The 20,204-nt window shown below is 52.9% G+C and overlaps 2 protein-coding genes across 4 annotated transcripts; one reads left to right on the top strand and one right to left on the bottom strand.

Moving 5' to 3' along the window:
* Positions 1-213: 213 nt before the first annotated feature.
* On the top strand, positions 214-8,061 carry LOC308583196 (lysophosphatidic acid receptor 6-like). The gene is made up of 2 exons (XM_081186978.1): positions 214-2,807; positions 6,350-8,061. The coding sequence occupies exon 2, from the start codon at positions 6,449-6,451 to the stop codon at positions 7,517-7,519; it is 1,071 nt and encodes a 356-aa protein (XP_081043104.1). The 5' UTR covers positions 214-2,807; positions 6,350-6,448; the 3' UTR covers positions 7,520-8,061.
* Positions 8,062-8,186: 125 nt separating this feature from the next.
* Positions 8,187-17,098, bottom strand: LOC308583193 (uncharacterized protein). 3 transcript variants are annotated; one of them, XM_081186969.1, is made up of 6 exons: positions 16,982-17,098; positions 14,224-14,430; positions 13,977-14,115; positions 12,418-12,560; positions 11,599-11,651; positions 8,187-9,380 (listed from the first exon to the last, which is right to left on the bottom strand). In XM_081186969.1, the coding sequence occupies exons 1-6, from the start codon at positions 17,032-17,034 to the stop codon at positions 8,596-8,598; spliced, it is 1,380 nt and encodes a 459-aa protein (XP_081043095.1). In that variant the 5' UTR covers positions 17,035-17,098; the 3' UTR covers positions 8,187-8,595. The 3 variants fall into 3 exon arrangements, with proteins under 3 accessions (XP_081043095.1, XP_081043096.1, XP_081043097.1); XM_081186970.1 differs by lacking the exon at positions 16,982-17,098 and adding an exon at positions 16,598-16,946; XM_081186971.1 differs by lacking the exon at positions 16,982-17,098 and adding an exon at positions 16,323-16,399.
* Positions 17,099-20,204: the final 3,106 nt, after the last annotated feature.

Here is a 20,204-nt window from a genome sequence, read left to right as displayed (position 1 = left end):
GCAAGACTGGAATAAAGAGTATTTCATAAAACGTGCTTCATGTAGTATGTATTCTCATAGGTGTCTATGATGGAATATTATATTAACTGTGGTCTTTTCTAGGTTTTATTTCATCGTTCAATGATGCTTCATGCATGTATGGTATAGAACATTTCTCTCCTTTTCACCCCCCTGCATAGACATATAGAATCATAAATTCATAGAATTGGAAGGAATCTTTCAGCCAATGTGGGGTTCAATAATTATAAGGCATCAGACATTTTTATTCACCTCAGTGACTTGGACAGGTGAGAAAATCCAGGACAGCCGTTTTAATCCATATCAGATATTTTTTTTTAAACAAAACTGTTGTGATCTGTTATGAATGACCCTCTTGAAGGGGGTCACAGGGGTCACCCAGAACTCATTGCTGATTGCCAAGCCCCCCCCCCCCCATAACAGTTCAAGTTTCAGGGTCCCATAATTGTAGGTCTGTCATTGCCCTGCAGAATGGTTGCAGGTATGCAACAGACAAGCTTGGTGGAAGCTTCTAGAAGCGAGGTTTTTGCAAGGCATCCAGCCCCAAGCCTGAGACCAAAAAACCAAGCTGCCCCCCAGGAGGAAAAAGACACCAAATTCACATGGAGCACAAGTGAGCAGGAAGCCACCTCACATTCCCCCTCTGTCAATAGCCTTCTGACTGTTCCCTGAGAAGCTGAAATCCTTCTTCGTATGGACTTCTGTGCTGTTTCGTGGCACTTTTTGGCTGATCCATGGCTACCAGCCACAATGTCTGCCTTCTGCTTCCACAGCTGCAGGTGGGATTCCTCTGAATACGGCACAGGCAGGACCTGAGTGCAAAGGCAACTCTCCACACTTGCAATCTGCAGCAACCTCTGAGACCGGAGATAATGCGGAGCCATCGTGGCTGGTAGCTCCTGGTCGCCTCGTCCTTTGTAAAGCCACAGAAGTTGGTGCCTGTGTGAAGAAATGCCTCTCTTTGTCCACCCTGAATCTTCTAGCATTCAGCTTCACTCAATTACTATGCACTCTAGGAAGGAAAACTTGTCTCTGTGGAATGAGTTGGGTATGTTTGGCCTGGGGAAGAGGAGACTGAGAGGAGATAGGGTAAAGAAAGGTAAAGGTAAAGAACCCCTGGACAGTTAAATCCACTCAAATTTGACTATGGGGTGCGGCACTCATGTCTGCTTTCAGGCCGAGGGAACCGGCCTTTGTCCATAGACAGCTTTCCGGGTCATGTGGCCAGCAGGACTAAACCACTTATGGCGCAATGGGACACCGTGATGGAAACCAGAGCACACAGAAATGCCGTTTTCCTTCCCGCCACAGCAGTACCTATTTATCTACTCATGCTGTTATGCTTTCATACTGCTAGGTTGGCAGGAGCTGGGACAGAGCAAGGGGAGTTCACCCCATTGTGCAGATTCTAACTGCCAACCTTACAATTGGCAAGCCCCAGAGGCTCAGTGGTTTAGACACCTGCGCCCCGTGGAGAGCCATCTTCCAATATCTCAAGGGCTGTCACATGAAAGATGGCGCAAGCTTGTTTTCTCCTGCTTGGAAGGGCAGGACTCGAACCCATGGCTTCAAGTTACAAGAAAGGAGATTTCCACCAAACACCAGGAGGAAGACAATAAGAGCCCTTTGGCAGTGAAACGGTCTCTGCTTCCTGGGAGGTTTTTAAGCAGATGCTGGATGGCAATCTGTCATGGATGCTTTAGTTGAGCTTCCTGCATTGTAGAGGATTGGACTAGATGACCCTTGGGGTCCCTTCCAACTCTACCATTCTATGATTCTCTGACATTCTTGCCTGTGCTTCAGCTATTGATCTTCCCCACCCCTGCCACCCTGAAGATTAGTTCAGGGTGTGACCATGTGTGACTGTGGGCAGCATGTTAACTCCTTACAACCCTGGACATGTAGATCGGCTGCCTCCCAAAGTTTCATCCCGTCAGGACAGACAACCCAGGGTGGTGCATGCTGTTTATGGGGTGGGGCTAAGCAGATATGCTTCAAAAAAAATAAAAGGGGGCATCTTCATGCCACTATTTATTCAAATTTCTAGGGTGTTTACCTGATAGTCTGTCTGCAAAGAGAGCCCACTTGACTATTTGGGCAGGAGGGAGGCATAGATGTGGCCACAAGTCACTCCCTGGCCAGTTTCTGGCAAGTAGATGTAACCATTCCAGTCTGGGAGCATCATTTCAGCTGCCAAGAGAGTCGACTGTCCTCCCACAGAGGAGAAACCCTAAACTGAAATTCATATTCCCAGTTGCTGGCTTTGGGATTCTGTGTGGACACCCCTTCCTCTTTCACAGCAACTGTTGAATTTAATATTGAAACAATCCCATAGCATTTAAAGGTAATATCCTGTCCCTGGTTCCTGCCCAAATTGTGTCAGCCATATGCGTTTTGAACGGCAAGCCTCCTGTAGCCCCCACTGCTTGCATGTGGGGCTCTGACGTGTCCCGAGAGCTGGTCTTACGGCTGCCACAGGTCCTCCAGGAGGCCACTCATGGCTTCCTTTGCGGTTCCATGAGTTCGTGAGTTCTTTGCAGACTCTGCTCCCTCCCTGCCCACCCCCGGCACCCAGGCACCGCTAACGGAAAATGATCTCTGAGGCAACCGACTTCCCAGGGATGTGGTTTCTGCCCAGCGGGTGGCGGGGTGTGTGTATGTGCTTCAACCTTGACATTTTGAGAAGCAGGAAGCCAGAGGAGATCTGCTGAAGATGGGCAAGCAGGTGGCGGCTCTTGCTCCCATGAAGCCGCTTCTCCCCTCTGCAACTGGCTCCTCTGAGATGTGAAGTAAGTTTTGTGGGAAATGGGTGGGGGAGGAAGAGCCCCTTCTCCTGTCTAGCAGGGAGGCTGCTGGTGCGAAGCCTTGAAGAAGAGGGAGGCGCCTCCTGGCCACCTGCTGCCCAGGCTCCGCAGGCAGAGGCAGGAGCCTGACTGCCTCTCAGCTCCCTCGCCCTCCCTCCCCAGGGGAGAAGAGGCAGGCAGGCAGGCGCTGGCCGAAGGCAGGATCTGAGAGGATGGGGGGGATGGGGCAGCCACACAAGCACAGTTCCCCCAGGCAGAAGAGAAGCTGGACAATGGCGGCTTCCTCCAGACGGCCTTCAGGAAACCTGAGGCTGCCCTGTCCTTCTCCTCCAGACAAAGGCCAGTGGTTCTCATGCCTGACCCTCTTTGTGTACATGTAGGGCCAGCTCATCATTTGACTAAAAACAATGCAGAATTTAGAAATTCTTAGCAAGACATCACTGACTTATTTTAATAAAATATGCACGCCACTCGATTGTAGGAAAAAACTCATAGCGGTTTACAAAAAAGATAAAATGATTAAAAATCACTAAAAAGAAACCTACAAACATGATATATAAAGTTAAAAAGCACAATAAAATAGACTAAAACAAATTAAAACTCCTGCAGACTTTCTAAACATCTGGGTAGCCTTGGGGAGTTCCAAAGTGTCGGTGCTGCTACACTAAACAATCAGGTTCTTACTGACACAGTGCAGGTATGATGTGGCACATGAAAAAGGGCCATTTCCACCAACTGAACGGTAAGGCCATCTTGTAGGTAAACTGGTCCCAAGTTGTTTAAAGTCATTACATCCTAAGAGAGAGGCTGGGAACAGGAGTGTTCCAGCCCGACAAAGAGGTACAATTTCTAGGTACCCTCAGGGACTGTGTCCTAGAACAGCTGGAGCCAAGCAGCGGTGGTGGCAGCCAGGATCTGGTGTGAAATGTTAAGTGTTGTTGATCCAGTTTGGCTGAGGTTCATCAGTATGTGGATGAAACCCAGCTCTACCTCTCTTTTAAATCAGAACCAGTGAAGGCAGTGAATGTCCTGTGTGTCTGAAGTGAAGTTACAGGGAACCAGGCAGAGGGCCTTCTTGGTAGTGGCACCCGCCCTGTGGAACAGCCTCCCATCAGATGTCAAGGAAATCAACAACTATCTGACTTATAGAAGACATCTGAAGGCAGCCCTGTTTCGGGAAGCTTTTAATGTTAAATGTTTTATTGTGTTTTTAATATTTTGTTGGGAGCCGCCCAGAGTGGCTGGAGAAGCCCAGCCAGATGGGTGGGGTATAAATAATAAACTGTTGTTGTTGTTGTTGCTGCTGCTGCTGTAGGGACCCCTGTGCACCAAAGCAATATAGAGCTCAATGGAGACTTGGCAAGAGAGCCCAGCACAGTCACGTTAGGCTTCGAGAGAGGCACCCTGACTGGCAAAAAAGCAGCTGAGGGGCAAAGTCCAGAAGGTCAAGCTCCGCAAAGTTCTTGGAAATAAAAGAGGAGGAGGAGGAAGAGAGGCTTGGGAGTTGAAAAAGCTCAGCAGGTTAGGCAAGATAGCACAAGGGCCCAGAGGATGCCTTTGCGGTTAGCAGGCAGAATCAGATAAGCCGTGAGAGGCAAGAAGACATTCTTAAGAAAACCAGAACACCACCCACATCAAGGGAACCAAAAGCGACACAAAACTTGGGGGGGGGGAACACACGCAAGCGGCCAAGAAGGGATCCGAAAAATAATAATAATTTAAAAAAAGAATTCTGAGGCTCACATTGGTAAAACCATAAAGACCATCAGCAACAAATTCTTTAAATGTGTTCATAGAAGGAGATGGCCCTGGGAAGCAGGTGGGCAGGTCCCTTTTGTTTTTCACTTCTTGTGAACACCACCCTCCACAAGTCCTATCAGCCACTCCCTGCACCCCACCATCTGTTTAAAAGGAGCTCTGCCATCTTTTAGATTTAATATGCCAGTATTCCCATTTGTGTTGAAGAGGAGCCCATCATTTGCACAGGCTCATCCCAAAATGCCCCCCAGCACCCAACAAATTGAACCCCCTGCTCCTGACAACACTGTCTCACCCCCACAATCAGACTACACAGCTGTGCCTGGCTGGCCGACCCTGCACATAGATCTGGTAGCATTTCAGAGAAAGCTACCTTGGAGATTTCTCGACAGCATACCTGGCAACCTGAAGTTTTCCTCCTAGGACTTCACAATTCAATTTCCCCATGTCCTTGGTGCCAACATGCACACCCCCAACACTACAGACCAGGCTAGCTAGATAACAGACGAGCAATGCCCAGACCATCATTCTCCATGATAGCAGGGGAGCCATCATTCTGAGAGCATGACACAGCTCTCTTGTCTCCAAAGGCCTTATCTACCAAGCTTCCTGCCTCTCTCAGTTACTCTAGGTCACAGAATCAATATAAATATTTCCAAAGACAAGGAGACACCAAGTCCTGAGTATGATACACAGGAAGCTGGGGGGGGGCAGAAGGAAGCAGCTGAAAGGAATGAGTCATGGTACTTTAGTTGAGATTCCTATTCCTATGAGGGAGGAGTTGGACTAGAGGACCCTTGGGGTCCCAACTCTACTGTTTCTCCAGATTCACTTGTCTCTATACTAATACAAAGAGCATGTGAAATAAACAAAAGGAACTTGAGCTCTTGATATGGGATGGAAAATATGACCTAATAGGCATTATTGAAAACTGGTAGGATGAGACTCGTGAATGAAGTGTAGAAGTTGGACTTGGAGCATGGAAGGCAGGTTAAGAGTGTTTGGGTAAATGTTATAGGATAGGAAAACAGCAGTGACATCACTGTGGGAGTCTGCTATAGACCTCCAAGCCGCACTGAAGACTTGGATGAGGCCTTCCCAGAGCAGAAGACTAAATATTCACAAATAAGAGGGAGATCAGCTCCCCTGATATCTGTTGGAACTCAAACTCTGCCAGGAATGTAAGATACTCAAAAAATTCTTTGATTTTTGGAAGTAGCAGTCACCTTGGGTGGAAGTGACTACATCCTGTTAGAATCATAGAATTGGGAGCCCTTAAAGGCTTCTATTCCAACCCCCTGCCATGCGGGAATCACTACTAAAGAATCTCTGACAGGTGACCGTCTGACCTTTATAGAAAAACTTCCAATTAAGGAGCTTCTACCTGCAGAAAACAAGTTTGATCCATCTTCCAGCTGATGGCCCTTCAAATATTTGAAGATTGTCATCATGTCACCTCTCGGCCTCCTCTTCTCCAGGTTCAACATTCCCAACTTCCTTAACTGTCTCTCATCAGACTTGGTCTCCATACCCTTTGCCATCTTGGCTACCCTTTTCTGCCCACCCTCCAGCTTCTCCATCTCCTCCTCCATCTGCCAGGGGTTCTTGAACTGGGATTCCTGCATTGCAGGGGGTGGACTAGCTGTCCCTTGGGGTCCCTTCCAACTCTACCATTCTATGATTCTAAATAAACCAGCAACAGACAGCCAATAAAAAGTTGGAGGGTCGCAACTTAGCAAAACACACAACTCCTTGTCTCCTTTCTCCAGGGAGCGGGTGCTAGAAGGCCAGTGCTGGTCAGCAGCTGCGGCCTGCAGGCTTCCTGCAGCACTCCAGAGCGAGCCCCAGCCCACCCGAGACTGGCAGCGATGAGCCCAAATTGCACCAACTGCACCCGTCCAACCGACCAGGCCTTTGCTGGCATGTACGCCCTTATCTTTGCGGTCGGCCTCCCTCTGAACATTGCAGCGCTGTGCATCTTTGTTTTGGGCCGCGCCGGGCGCTCCATCACCATCACCTACATGAAGAACCTGGTGGCCTGCGACCTGCTGCTTCTGGCCTCGCTGCCGCTGAGGGTGCACTTCTACGGCTGGCGGCCTCAGCTGCCCCAGCTGCTGTGCGAAGTGGTGGGCACGCTGCTCCTGGTCAACATGTACTGCAGCATCTTCCTGCTGACCTGCCTCAGCTGGGACCGCTGCCTGGCCGTCTGCTTCCCGCTCAGTCCGAGGGCCCAAGCCGTGCGCCAGCAGGCCAGGTACATCTGCGCAGGGGTGTGGGCCTTGAGCATCGCAGGGACCGTCCCCACCTACGTCACACAGAGGCAGAAGGAGCAGCGCATGCTCTGCTTCGACGAACGCCCCCACTACATCTCGGCCCGCGGGGTCCCCACCGCCATGGCCCTCGCCTTCGCCCTGCCGCTGGCCATCATGGTGACCTGCTCCTGCCAGCTCCTGCGCGCCGTGCACCACAGCGGAGCCGTTCAGATGGAGTTGGTCAACGGCACAAAGATCCATCACATGGTGGTGACCAACGTGGGCATCTTCCTGGGCTGCTTCTTGCCCTACCACATGGCGGTTCTTCTGTACCAGGCACCACAGCTGCAGGGGGAGTGCTTGGACATGGCCTACCAGTGTGCCCTGCTCCTGGCCTGCGCAAACGCCGCCCTGGACCCCCTGGCCTATTACTTTGCCACAGAGACCTTCCAGCACCTGGTGCCATTGGATTACCTGCTCAGAGGCTGGGGCTCCCACAGCAACCCACAGCAGCAACACAGCTCCCACAGCAACAACGCCAGGGGCACGGGGAACCTTGGCCAGCCCTTGAGGGCCCAGGGTCTCCTTGGGCTGCCCTCGGGTGTGGAGATGCTACCCTTGGAAGGGGCAGAGGCCACCAGGGCAGAGGGAAACGGTAGCGCAAGCATTTGTGAGGTTGCAGCTTGACTGGCACAGTTGTGGGTGTCTGGCCCTGCCCTGCTGTTCAAGGAAGGTGGTGCCAGAAGCACTGAGGCCGCTCATGCCAGGAGGAAAGGCTCCCCCAGGGGGGTTGGGAAGGGTGCAGAATCCTTGAGCTGTAGAGCTGGAAGGGCCCCAGGAGACATCTAGTCCAGCCCCCTGCAATGCAGGCAGCAGTGCACATTACCAGTAGCAGAGCTGGTCCCTTCAGTCTCCACAAGGGCTTCATGGGGGCAAGAATTGCCAGAGAAGAGTTGCTGGGCTCCTTAGCCCTGGCGCTCCTGTGTGGATCCAGCTTTTTCTAATAAAGAGTTCACCCCTTGCTTCCTGTGATTTGCTGCTGGTTCTCTCCTGTCACGCACCAACCTCGGTCTGCCTTCCCAGCAACCAGGCCAGAGTGTGGCGCTGCCTGTCAGCTTCCTCCTCCTCTGTCTGGGCTGTAGATCTCAGCTGGGGGGGGCAGGAGGAGTCGGCTCTGCCTGCCATTGGCTCCGGCTCCACCTCCTGTTGGCCTCCTACAGGGGGGTGAGGGCGGTCTTGATCCCACACCCTGAAATCCTGACATGGCTTGTCCCTCCCCAACCCAAAGAGCAGCCCATCTCTGCCCTAAACCACCTTGGGATTAAAAGAGAAATAAATTCAGTTCCAGGCAGAGCACGTGACAGTCCTTTTATTCTTCTGCTTCTTCAGAACTAACATGGCAAACAGCTTGTGATTCGCCTGCCTAAGGCACTGGCAGGCAGGGCTCCCCATTCACCCCTCAGAAAGGAGAAGGCAAATGGGCGGCCACGACCCCCTCCCAGGATGCGCAAGGCTCCTGTGCTCTGGGCCCAGCCTCCCTCGCAAGGCTGCCACCACCCTCCTTGGCAAGCCCCCCCAAAAAAGGAGGCTGCCCACCCGCCCATTGGCCAAGCGACATTTCCCTCCATTTCCCCAAGCAGCCTAATTAGGGGGTGGGTCTCCCGGCGGAACTGGCCGGCAGCATAGTCATCTAATGCTCTGGCTAATCTGCGGAACTCCCTGCCACAAGACGGTGGCGCTGATGGCTCCCGGCTGGTCGGCTTTCAAAGAAGAGGCCCTCCTTCTATATCCCCGGCCTCTCCTTGCACGACTTCCCAGGCATCTGGGCCCAAGAGCCGGTAGTTCCTTCCACGGTACGTGCTCACATCCTGGGCACGGCTGGCGCGCGTCGCTTCATAGATCTCTCGCACCGCCGGGGGGAGCGGGGGAAACCCTGCGAGGCGGGCCAGCTCCTCCGCGTAGCTCCACTGCTGGGCCCGGAGGCGCAGGAAGTGCCGCGCCAGACCCCCCTCGCGCAGGTGCCGCTCCAGCTGCGCTTGGGCATCGGCCTCCATCTCGGCGGCGGAGGGCAGCGGGCAGCCGCCCTTCAGCACCGCCAGGGCGAAGAGCGCCTGGCAGTGGAAATGCGGGAAGGGGCAGATCTGCTGGCAGACGCCGACCAGGAACAGCGACGGGTGCCGGGGGGCCAGCAGGTGCCGGTACAGGGGCCCCACCCCATACTCCGTCTCCCGCAAGCCCAGCTGCGCCAGATCCAGGAAGGGGAAGCGGTATTGGTAGCCCGTGCAGAGGATCAAGGCGTCGGCTGGCAGCGCAGAGCCGTCCCTGGGCTCCACCGTCTCCGCCGACACCCGAGCCAGAGGGGGAACCTGCAGCACGTCCCGGGGCAGCCCGCGGACTGGCGGGCCCTGGTGACTCAGCACCACCCGCGCCGCCAGGGGGGCCAGCTGCAGCGCCAGGTCGACTCCAGAGGGGCCGGCGCCCACCAGCACCACCCTCTGCCCGGCAAAGGGCTCCGGGCGCCGGTAGGAGTGGCTGTGCAGGAGGCGGCCTGGAGAGGAGAGCAAAAGGCAGGCAGGGGTGGGTGCTGCGGGAAGGGCATGGCTCCCCCTGCCCACGGGCAGCCTTCTCTTGCCCGCAGGGAGCCCACAGCTCCTCGGGCGCTCCAGCCCCCCGCCCTCCCCTGGCCAGGTCTCCCCGCCTGCTCCCCAACCCCAAATTAGTATATTCCACCATTCATGGACAGATCCCAGGGGGGAGTGCAACATTAAGAAAATATCTTAGGAAGCATCATAAGAAGAAGAGAACAGAAAGGCTAGTAATAGGCAGCACAACGACCAGATAACCGCAATAAGAGTTCCCCCACCTTTAACAGGGGGAGGGGGACTATAGGGTTGCTTTTGCTTTTTGTTTTTATTGTGTATTTTGTGTTTTTATATTGCGATTTTATGTTGTAACCGCCCTGAGGAGTACAGGGGGGTATACAAATTTAATGAATAAGAATACGAATTCGAATTAGAAGAGTGACTAGTGGGGTGCCACAGGGTTCTGTCTTGGGCCCGGTCTTATTCAACATCTTTATCAACGACTTGGATGATGGACTCAAGGGCATCCTGATCAAATTTGCAGATGACACCAAACTGGGAGGGGTGGCTAACACCCCAGAGGACAGGATCACACTTCAAAACGACCTTGACAGATTAGAGAACTGGGCCAAAACAAACAAAATGAATTTTAACAGGGAGAAATGTAAAGTATTGCACTTGGGCAAAAAAAATGAGAGGCACAAATACAAGATGGGTGACACCTGGCTTGAGAGCAGTACATGTGAAAAGGATCTAGGAGTCTTGGTTGACCACAAACTTGACATGAGCCAACAGTGTGACGCGGCAGCTAAAAAAGCCAATGCAATTCTGGGCTGCATCAATAGGAGTATAGCATCTAGATCAAGGGAAGTAATAGTGCCACTGTATTCCGCTCTGGTCAGACCTCACCTGGAGTACTGTGTCCAGTTCTGGGCACCACAATTCAAGAAGGACACTGACAAACTGGAACGTGTCCAGAGGAGGGCAACCAAAATGGTCAAAGGCCTGGAAACGATGCCTTATGAGGAACGGCTAAGGGAGCTGGGCATGTTTAGCCTGGAGAAGAGGAGGTTAAGGGGTGATATGATAGCCATGTTCCAATATATAAAAGGATGTCACATAGAGGAGGGAGAAAGGTTGTTTTCTGCTGCTCCAGAGAAGCGGACACGGAGCAATGGATCCAAACTACAAGAAAGAAGATTCCACCTAAACATTAGGAAGAGCTTCCTGACAGTAAGAGCTGTTCGACAGTGGAATTTGCTGCCAAGGAGTGTGGTGGAGTCTCCTACTTTGGAGGTCTTTAAGCAGAGGCTTGACAACCATATGTCAGGAGTGCTCTGATGGTGTTTCCTGCTTGGCAGGGGGTTGGACTCGATGGCCCTTGTGGTCTCTTCCAACTCTAGGATTCTATGAATAACAGCAACAGGCCCTAGATTATTTAATGGCTAAATATCGGGATAAAGAGGAATGTTTTTGCCTGGCACCTTAAGGCATGTAATGATGGTGCCAGGCAAGCCTCCCTGGGGAGAGGCACTTCACAATCGGGGAGCCACCACAGAAAAGGCCCTTTCTCTTGTTGTCACCCTCAGAACCTCTCTGGCAGGAGAGGAGGGCCTTCTCGGTGGTGGTGCCCGCCCTGTGGAATGCCCTCCCCCCAGATGTCAAAGAGAAAAATAACCACCAAACTTTTAGAAGACATCTAAAGGCAGCCCTGTTTAGTGAGGCTTTTAATGTTTAATAGATTATTGTATTTTAGTGTTTTGTTGAAAGCTGCCCAGAGTGGCTGGGGAAACCCAGCCAGATGGGCGGGGTATAAATAACAAATTAATAATAATAATAATAATAATAATAATAATAATAATAATAATAATAATAATAATGTGACCACCAGAAGGAGACTCTGGACAGACAAAAGGAGCGGCTTATCCACACAAGGCAAACTTGCAGAACTGGCAACAAGAAGACCTGCCCTCAGCTTTAAAGAAGACCTGCCCCCACCACTGGCTCTTCGTCGGGTCAGCTGTACAGAGCCTTCAGCTTCCGCAGCAGTCTACCCGTGAAGGTCAGCTGCTGGGGAGAAAGGGGGGAGAGCTGGCCACTGTGGGAAACGGGATGGGGGTGACACCGGAAGACCCCCTTTAGCCCGGCCAGGCTGCTGCCTCAGAGCTCCTCCTTGGTCCTTACCTTGAAAGCTGTCCAGGCCAGGAATGGGAGGGATGAATGGGTTGGCATAATGGCTGCAAAAACAGGATTGTCAGGACACATCACCAGCCAGGTCCCGCCCCTGCCCCCACCTCTGCCCTGATTGGTTCCCAGAGACTAAGAGAACACGATTGCCTCTTCCTGATAAAATGGGGAAGGGGGGATCCTGAAAATGGTCCCTGGCCCTCCCCCCAGCCCAGCCAGTTCAAGCCACCTTGGGCACTTGACATCAGCCAATAAGATTCCTGCATTGCAGGGGGTTGGACTAGATGACCCTTGGGATCCCTTCCAACTTTACCATTCTGTGATTCTATGACTGCACCCCCCCCCCGCTCAGTGTTGAGAATCCAGAGCAAAGGAATCCCAAGGCTCTGCTTGAAAGACCTCCAGTGAGGGCACCCCCATCTCAGTAACTGGTTGTCCTAGGACTCTTACCATCAAGGCGTTTTGCCATGCCCCCCCCCCCCAAGCAACCCTCTAGCCCTTTTATGTGATCATGTCGCCTGCTTGGTCTTTTCCTTTCCAGGCAAAGCACACCCAACCCCTTTCACCTCCCCTCTCGGACCCTCTTTCTTGCCCCTTCTGACCCCATCCCAGCTTGTCTACACCCATAAAGGGCAGAGACCATAGGAGGCCTGACTGATGCAGGACACGGGTGAAGATCGTTCTGTGAAGCCTCAGGGGGCAGCTAACTCACACTTTCCTTGCAATGATTTCTGTGGCTCCTGCTGCCAAGTCATGCTCCCCCCCCCCCCCCGGGCACTGGGCCAAAGGGATTTTGACTTCCATTGCTGAACTCACCCAGTGCAGACCATGACGGCATCAAAGTGCTTTGTGACTTTCTGGGTTGTCTCTGGCCCCTGCTGTGTGGCTGTGACCTCCCAGCCCCCCGGCTGGCCCTCGCTGCTGGACACAGGCCGGACGTGGCTCACCTCACTCCGGAACTGCAGGAGGGAGAAGGCGGCCCTCAGGCAGGGAGGGGGCCAGCAGAGACCCAGCAGTGGGCAGGGAAAGGCCTCTGGGGGGCAGAGGAACCCCTTGCTGGGACCCGAGAAGCCACAGCTCTGGAAGGAGCTTGGAGAGGCTCCTGCTGAACCCCTGGAGATGCCAGGCAGCCCTTCATTTCTGACCCAAGAGGGTGGGACATGGCCTGCCTGGGAGTCCCTGCCCCAGACGTATGGGGACTGCCTATTCCAAGGTCTTGTGCTCAGATCCTGTTCAGGCATTGTGAGAACAGGATGCTGGATGAGGTGGGCCATTGGCCTGATCCTGCGGGCTCTTCTTGGGTTCTTGGTGGCCAGAGAAATGCCACATGCTCAGGGATACTCTTTATGTTGGACCAAAAAGGGATCCGGAGTCCTGGCTGCTGCGGCCTCCCTCTGACTTACATCATCCAGACATCATAGATATGTCACAGAAAAGGTGGCGTCTCAGGTAGCACCTGAGATCCAGGCCTGCCCCTGTCACTCAAATAGAGTATTTGACACTTACTCCATCACAGTACAAAGGAAAGCATTGACAGTTCTCTGGCCCCTGAGTCAAGTCAAATACACCCCTTCATCCCATTATGGGGCAGGTAGGCATTGTGATTGAGTCCGACACTCAGTCTGACACTCTTTGGGGTCACGACTCCTTGGGAAAGCCCTGCGGAGCGACTGTACATCCCAGGGATTATGTGGGCTCTCTCACCCCTCCCCTTATACCTCACTTCCCTGGAACTGAGAAGATTGATCCAACAAGTAATTTCTTATGAATTTCTAAAGTTTTCCCAGCAAGCCAGTACATAGATACATTTTTCAGTGAATTGCGACATCTGGTTCTGGCACTTTCCCTGTTTTCCTTTGTTGGAGACCTGGGGCTCAGAGGGGAGTCACGGGCTCCTCCTGCAAATTGAGCTGAGCTTCCCTTGCAGGTGCCTTTGCAGATACAGTGGTACCTCAGTTTTCGAACGTAATCCATTCCGGAAGACCATTCAAGTTCTGAAACATTTGAAAACAGTAAACTCAAAACAGAATCCTCAAAACAGAAAACTCAAAACGGAAGCATCTACTTCCAGGTTTACAGCATTCGAGAACCAAAATATTTGTCAATGGAGACGTTTGAAAACCGAGGTACCACTGTTTGTTGTTCTTAATTTTCTAAGAATTAGGGGCTGCTATCAAGGAACTGGAGTTTATGATTAGACAGGCACTTTGTGAATGGAGTTCTGAACCTAAATGAATGAGGTTTGGGTAATGTGCAGCGAAGACCCCCTGTCCTTGCCTTGTGGTGAGGCAAGGCTCATGGTGGGGAGCTCTCTCACCCCCCCTTCCAATTTCCCAGTAACAGACTCAAGCGCCGCCACCCCACCTGAGTCTCACCTGGATGTGGTCGTAGACCCCAAAATGCTCCGCGTAGCTTTCCAGGTAGGCCAGCACATCCGAGTGGTGGAGGAAGGAAGGCAGCGCCGGGTCAAAGGGGAAGTCAGGAAAGGCCATCACCTCCTTGGGCAGGTTGGTCCTGGGAGGGGGAACAGGACGCAGCCGCAGGATGAGCTCCCTTGCCCCCCAGGGACCCAAGACACACACGCAGGGGTGAAAGAGGGGGGCCACATCCCCGGCTGGCTACCTGAGGTCCCGGTACATGCTGGAGTGAGTGGGCCGCCCCTTGGCTTCTTCCTCCATGTAAACCCAAGTGCCTCCCAGGCAGCCAGAGGCTTCGAAGACCACGGGAGGAGCAAACGTCTCGGGCGAGGCAAGGATGTGGCGGGCGACGCACAGACCAGCAGCCCCTGCCCCAACCACGGCCACCTGCAGCTTCTGTGACGCCATCTTGCTGGAGGAGGAGAGGGAGAGAAGGGGAGATGAAGCCTGCACTTGGTTGGCCCCACGGCAAGAAGGGGAGGGGGCCTCCTCTCCATTCACAAGAGTGTTCCCAGGGACAGACCCCCAAGAGAAGGCCGGGTGCCCCCTCAGGCCATCAACTGTAGCGTCTGAGGTTTGGTGGAGTATTTCGTAGAGACCAAGCGCCACGAGAAAAGGGCCAGTGCTTTGCGTCCTGCACACTGCTGTGTCCAGTGAGGACTAGAAGCTTGCCTGTATTTGTAGTTTAATGGTGAATTTTGGATATAATGGAGATGTAAAAGATTTGGATTATTATGAAAGATGCAGGAGGAAATGATTAACAACTGTACCCACAAAGGGGAGGAGGGAAGCCCAGGAGATTCTCTGGGATCTTGTCTGTATGTTGGATATCTGATTGTAAAACTGGAATTTGAAAAACCAAATAATTTTGTTTAAAAAAGTATGATGCTTTTAACTCAAGAAGCAGCAGCAGCAGCAGCTTGCCTGCATTTGATAAGAAAGCCAAGATACTAAGCAGCCGCTTTGCTGCCCAGCAGGCCCCATCCTGTGCTATGTGCTTGGCAGGGATCCAGTAGCCCAAGAGGGGGAAAGCCTGTTTTCTCCTGCTCTGGAGGTCCTGATCCAATGACTTCAAGTTACAAGAAGGAGATTCCAACTAAACATCAGGAGGAATTTTCTGACAGTAAGAGCTGCTCAACAGTGGAACAGATTCTCACAAGAGGTTGTGGACTCTCCTTCCTTGGAGGTTTCTAAGCAGAGGTTAGGTGACCATCTGTCATGGATGCTTGCTTACATTATTTATTTATTTATTATTTTATTTACACCCCACCCATCTGGCTGGGTTTCCCCAGACACTCTGAGTAGCTTACAGTACATATAAAACATAGTAAACCTCAAACGTTAAAAAACCCCTGATACAGGGCTGCCTGCCTTCAGATGTCCTCTAACAGTCAGGTAGCTGTTCATTTCCTTGTCTTTGGATGGGAGGGTGTCAGCTAAGATTCCTTCCTTGCTGGGCTTGGACTGGATGGCGCTTGGGATCCCTTCCAATTCAACTCCGTGTGGAGTTGGCAGGCAGCTGGGGAAGCGTGAGGGGAAAGCCAAGCAAGCGGGTCAACTCCTTGTTTGTCTCCCCTGGCACAGAAGACTTCGTCAGGAGTAGATGGTCAAAGCCAAACTGAGAAAAAGTAAGGGGAACGCAATGACCTCTGCCAAGGCAACGCTGCCACTGCCTGGACTGGGTGCCCTCCAAGCTGCTTGGGAAGAAACAACGGAATGGGGACGATTCCAGGGACCGGGCAGAGATCTGCTTGAAAAGGGCAAAAGTCCCCAGAAGCCGGATCTGGATGGCTGGGGGCTGGCAGGGGCCAAAGTGCGGCAGCTCCTTCCAGCCAATCCCACTCAGTCTCCAGAGGGCTGCAGGGTGCCAAGAGCCGTGCCAAAGAGCAGACAGGGAGGAGGGTGCCAGGCTGGGCCTGCCAGGGCAAGAGGGGCCTGTGCTGGAGCTCCCTCCCCCTGTGCCCCCTCGCATGGGGGTGACCAAAGGGTAAACAAGTGGGCTGTGTCTGCCCCCCCTTCCTGACACTGTCTGAGCTGCGCTGTGAAACCTGCAGCCAGAGAAACACCATTAGGCACCTGGTGGAAACGCCACAGACTCATGGAATGGGAGAGGTGGACGGGACCCCCAGGGGCATCTAGCCACACCTTGCCAGGCAGGCCTTGGGCTGCCGAATAACCTCTGGTCTGGGGGGGGGGGGTATTTATTATTTTTATTACTACATTATACTATGTTGTGCTTGTATAGAATCTTAGAGTTGGAAGGGACCCCCCAGGGGCATCTAGGCCAACCCCCTGCAAACTGACCGGTGATCTTCCGACCAAGGGCGCGATCGACATTTAATCCAGAATCGCAAGCAGTTGAAGGCGCCCCCTCCCCGTCAGCCGCTCTCGAGTCTCCCCGCCCCGTCGGCGCCCCCACTAGTCCGCGCTTCCCGAGCCCCGAGCCCAGGCCGTTTCTCTCCGCCGCTGCTCGGGGCTGCCCTGCTTAGGAGACCGCGCCAAGCCCGCGCCCGACGCCGGCGCCCATCTCGCCCGGCCGCCCGCCTCTGCCCCGGAGCGGGTCTGGCTCGGTCCCCTACCTTCTCGGCGGGGCGGAGGGTGGCCGAAGCCCCTCGGAGGGCGGGCGGGCGGGGGGCCGCTGCTGGCGGGGTCGCTCGCTCGCTCTCCGCCGCGGGGCTGTTGTGCCGTCGGAAGTGGGCGAAGGCGGCGCGAGGCACCTTTGGTCAAGCCCAGGGAGGGGCGGGGCGGGGGGGGGCAGGCCGAGCAGCGGCGGCCCCGCCCCGTCCTCGACCAGCCGAATTCTTCCTCCAGGCCCCTCTTCCGTGTCCCCCCCTAGTCTTGCCTCTAAAGGACAGATTTCCTTGAGTGGGTCCAAAGGGGCATCCCGGGAGCCCGCCCCGTCCTCGCCTTCCTTGCCCTCCGCCCCCTCGGACCCTGCGGAGCCCCGTCGGCGCCCTGCTCACTCGGGCCGAGGAAGCACCTTCGCAACCAGCGCCTTTGTATTTCCATTTTTCATTATCCTCGACGTTCCAACTTAGCCTCGCGGACTGAGGCAGGTCGGGCTGGGCAGGCGGCGGGGGGGCTGCTCGGCTGGGGGGGGGAGGCGGAGGCGTCCCCGCCCCCTGGACGCCTCCCTCCCCACAGGCCGCGCCCCCGGGGACAGGGCGCCCTTTGACTCCAGGGCGGAGCGCGCGGCCGCTGGGCTGCCGGGTGGAAGCCGGTTGCCCTTAAAAAGGCATTTTTGTAAATGTTGTTCGAGCTTTTTAAAGTTAATTGTTACATTCTTTTTAGGCGAGAGCAACGCGGGCGCAGGTTCCTCGCGCAGCAGCCAGACTCTCGAAACTGATCTGAGTTTGAAGGGCGGGGGGGGGGGGTGAGAATCTCCCATGCCCTCATCCAAAGGCCCTGGTTGTCTGGGGAGATGTATCCACAGGCACTAGCAAATTCAGCTGCTTGAAAGAAACAGGAGAATTCTGTTGTTTAAAAGAAAACGAAAGGGCACGCGGCACGGGCAGCAAGTTGTAGGAGTTGGTAGTGAAGCCTTGCGTGGGAATTGTTAGACAAGTGAGGGGGGAACTCCCCGATTCTTCTTTGGAGGGAGAGAGGCTGGGCAACAGGCACGAGGGGGCGACTTTGTTTTACTGGAGCGGAGTCAGCGGTGCCTCTGGGCTCAGGCTCCAAAGAGGCCGCCCCAAACAAGAGAAAGTCGGCTGCTTTTATTCTCTTTTGCTCCATGGCGCTCCTTTCCCACGGTGCCCCCCCCCCATCTCTTTGCCCTGCGTTGCCACTGAGCTGGCCTTCACACCTGGCTCTGAGCAGCCTGGCAGAGCACTGCTTCGGCCTTCGGCCTTCCTTCTGCCTAATACGGAGGGCTTTTCGCTAAGTAAGCTTGCCCAAGGTTTCCTTGTCCTAATTATTTAAACTCCACATTCATTACCCAGTCCTTCTCCTGTCTTCATCTCCTAGATACACGGGGAACGTTTTGAGCTCTCTGGCCCAGGGCTCCTTCTTGACTGCATTCAAGGCCTGGCTGCCCCACACTCCCCCAACTGCATGGAAAATCACCCAGACTGACTTAGGACAGCTGTATCTCTTTTGGTGTTGCTGTTCTGAAGAACTTTCTTCTCTGCCACTTTAGTTTATAGGGCATGCACCCTTGTTGCAAGGGATTAAGGCATCATTTCTCAGACCCCCCAAAGCACCTGTTGGGGGTGGAATTGCATTTTTCCTAGCCAACAAGGGTCACTGCAATTTGGAGTGCTGCCCAGAATGTGATTACACAGGAAAACAGGAATTTGCCCTGTGCTGAGTCCAACCACTGCTCCTTCAAGCAGTGTCAACACTGACTGGCAGACAGTTCTTCCTGGAGATGCTAGAATGGAACTTGGGAGCAGGTCAGGTGCCACTCTGCCACCACAAGAGGGTCATGGCCCCCTGCTAAGGAGTGCCTGTGCTGCTAGGTAACAAGGACAAAAGCAACTTTCCCCATCTCCTTTATATAGCTTAGCTACACTGTAAGTCACACTTGCATGAGAATACAGTGGTACCTCAGGTTACATACGCTTCAGGTTACATACGCTTCAGGTTACATATGCTTCAGGTTACAGACTCCGATAACCCAGAAATAGTGCTTCAGGTTAAGGACTTTGCTTCAGGATGAGAACAGAAATCGTGCTTTGGCAGCGCGGCAGCAGCGGGAGGCCCCATTAGCTAAAGTGGTGCTTCAGGTTAAGAACAGTTTCAGGTTTGTGTATGTGATGAGCAAATAACGCTTGTGGGATTCCAAGAAGCTCTGTGAATGTTTAAGAAATATTGTATTAAAAAAAATATGAAGGAGAGGGTATATAAAATGCAATCCTAAAATTAGGAAATGCGTATTTAAAAAAAAACTGGATATGAATGATTGTCAGAGAGGCTGAAGGAAGTCTAAAACAGAGAATATGTGACAAATTTTGATATGATATTACAAATGTATATTGGAAATTAATAAAAATTATTTATAAAAAAAAGAACAGTTTCAGGTTAAGTACGGACCTCCGGAACGAATTAAGTGCTTAACCCAAGGTACCACAGTATATTCAATACAAGTTACAATTTGTTGCATTTGGAGAGATAACTCCCACCATTTGATTATTTTTGGCATTCCCTTTGCTGTGGTCTCTCTTTCTCTTTTCAACGCTTTATTGATTTTTATCCTGAGATGTTGGATTTCACCTATAGTCTCCTTTTTGAAGTTGGAGAGACATTGCAATATTTGGCTTTTGGTTGTTGTATTTTAGTATGCCGTTCTTAATGACACTTGGGATAGCTCATAATGAAATACAATCAACAATAAAATCAATGCAAGACAAGGAAATGCAAATTGACTGTAAAGCAGCCATCAAGAAAGATGTAGTTAAAATATACTTAGGACTTTAAAAGATGAGTCTTTTCCTGGCACTGAAGAGATACCAGATTAGGAGCCAAGCAAGCCTTCCTAGGGAGAGAGCTCCAGGAGCAGAAACACTCACACCAACTCACCTCCTGGCAAATAGAAGGGGAAGAAATGGAGGCAGTGAGAGATTTTACTTTCTTGGGCTCCATGATCACTGCAGATGGTGACAGCAGTTACGAAATTACCGTATTTTTCTCTCTATAACACGCAGATTTTTTCTCCTAAAAAGGAAGGGGAAATGTCTGTGCGTGTTATGGAGCGAATGTGTGGTCCCTGGAGCCGAAAAATAAGGCAAAAATCAAACCGCGCTTCAGGGAGAAGGGAGCTCCGTGATACAGGAAGTGGCTGCTTTCCTGCATTCTGCCTCAGGGTCTTACTGCCCGCCCTCTCTGTTTCCTTGCTGTGTTTGCTCAAACGGAACAAAGAGCAGGGGAAGCCCCTCCCCTCCAGGCAAGTAGAGAGGGAAAGCAGAGCGTCCGAACAAAGAGCAGGGAAAGCCCCTCCCCTCCAGGCAAGTAGAGAGGGAAAGCAGAGCGTCCGAACAAAGAGCAGGGAAAGCCCCTCCCCTCCAGGCAAGTAGAGAGGGAAAGCAGAGCGTCCGAACAAAGAGCAGGGGAAGCCCCTCCCCTCCAGGCAAGTAGAGAGGGAAAGCAGAGCGTCCGTCCTTCTATCCTCTCCCTGCTCCGGAGGGAACAATGTATGTGAAGGGAAGAGAGACTACAGGTTCGGCTAAAAATTCTGATTTGACTTCC

Source organism: Podarcis bocagei (assembly GCF_964188305.1).
Source record: "Podarcis bocagei genome assembly, chromosome: 3".
In the NCBI taxonomy this organism is placed as follows: Eukaryota; Metazoa; Chordata; class Lepidosauria; order Squamata; family Lacertidae; genus Podarcis; species Podarcis bocagei.
The sequence above is the reverse complement of the archived record's forward strand: the minus strand, read 5'-3'. Positions and strand labels throughout refer to the sequence as shown.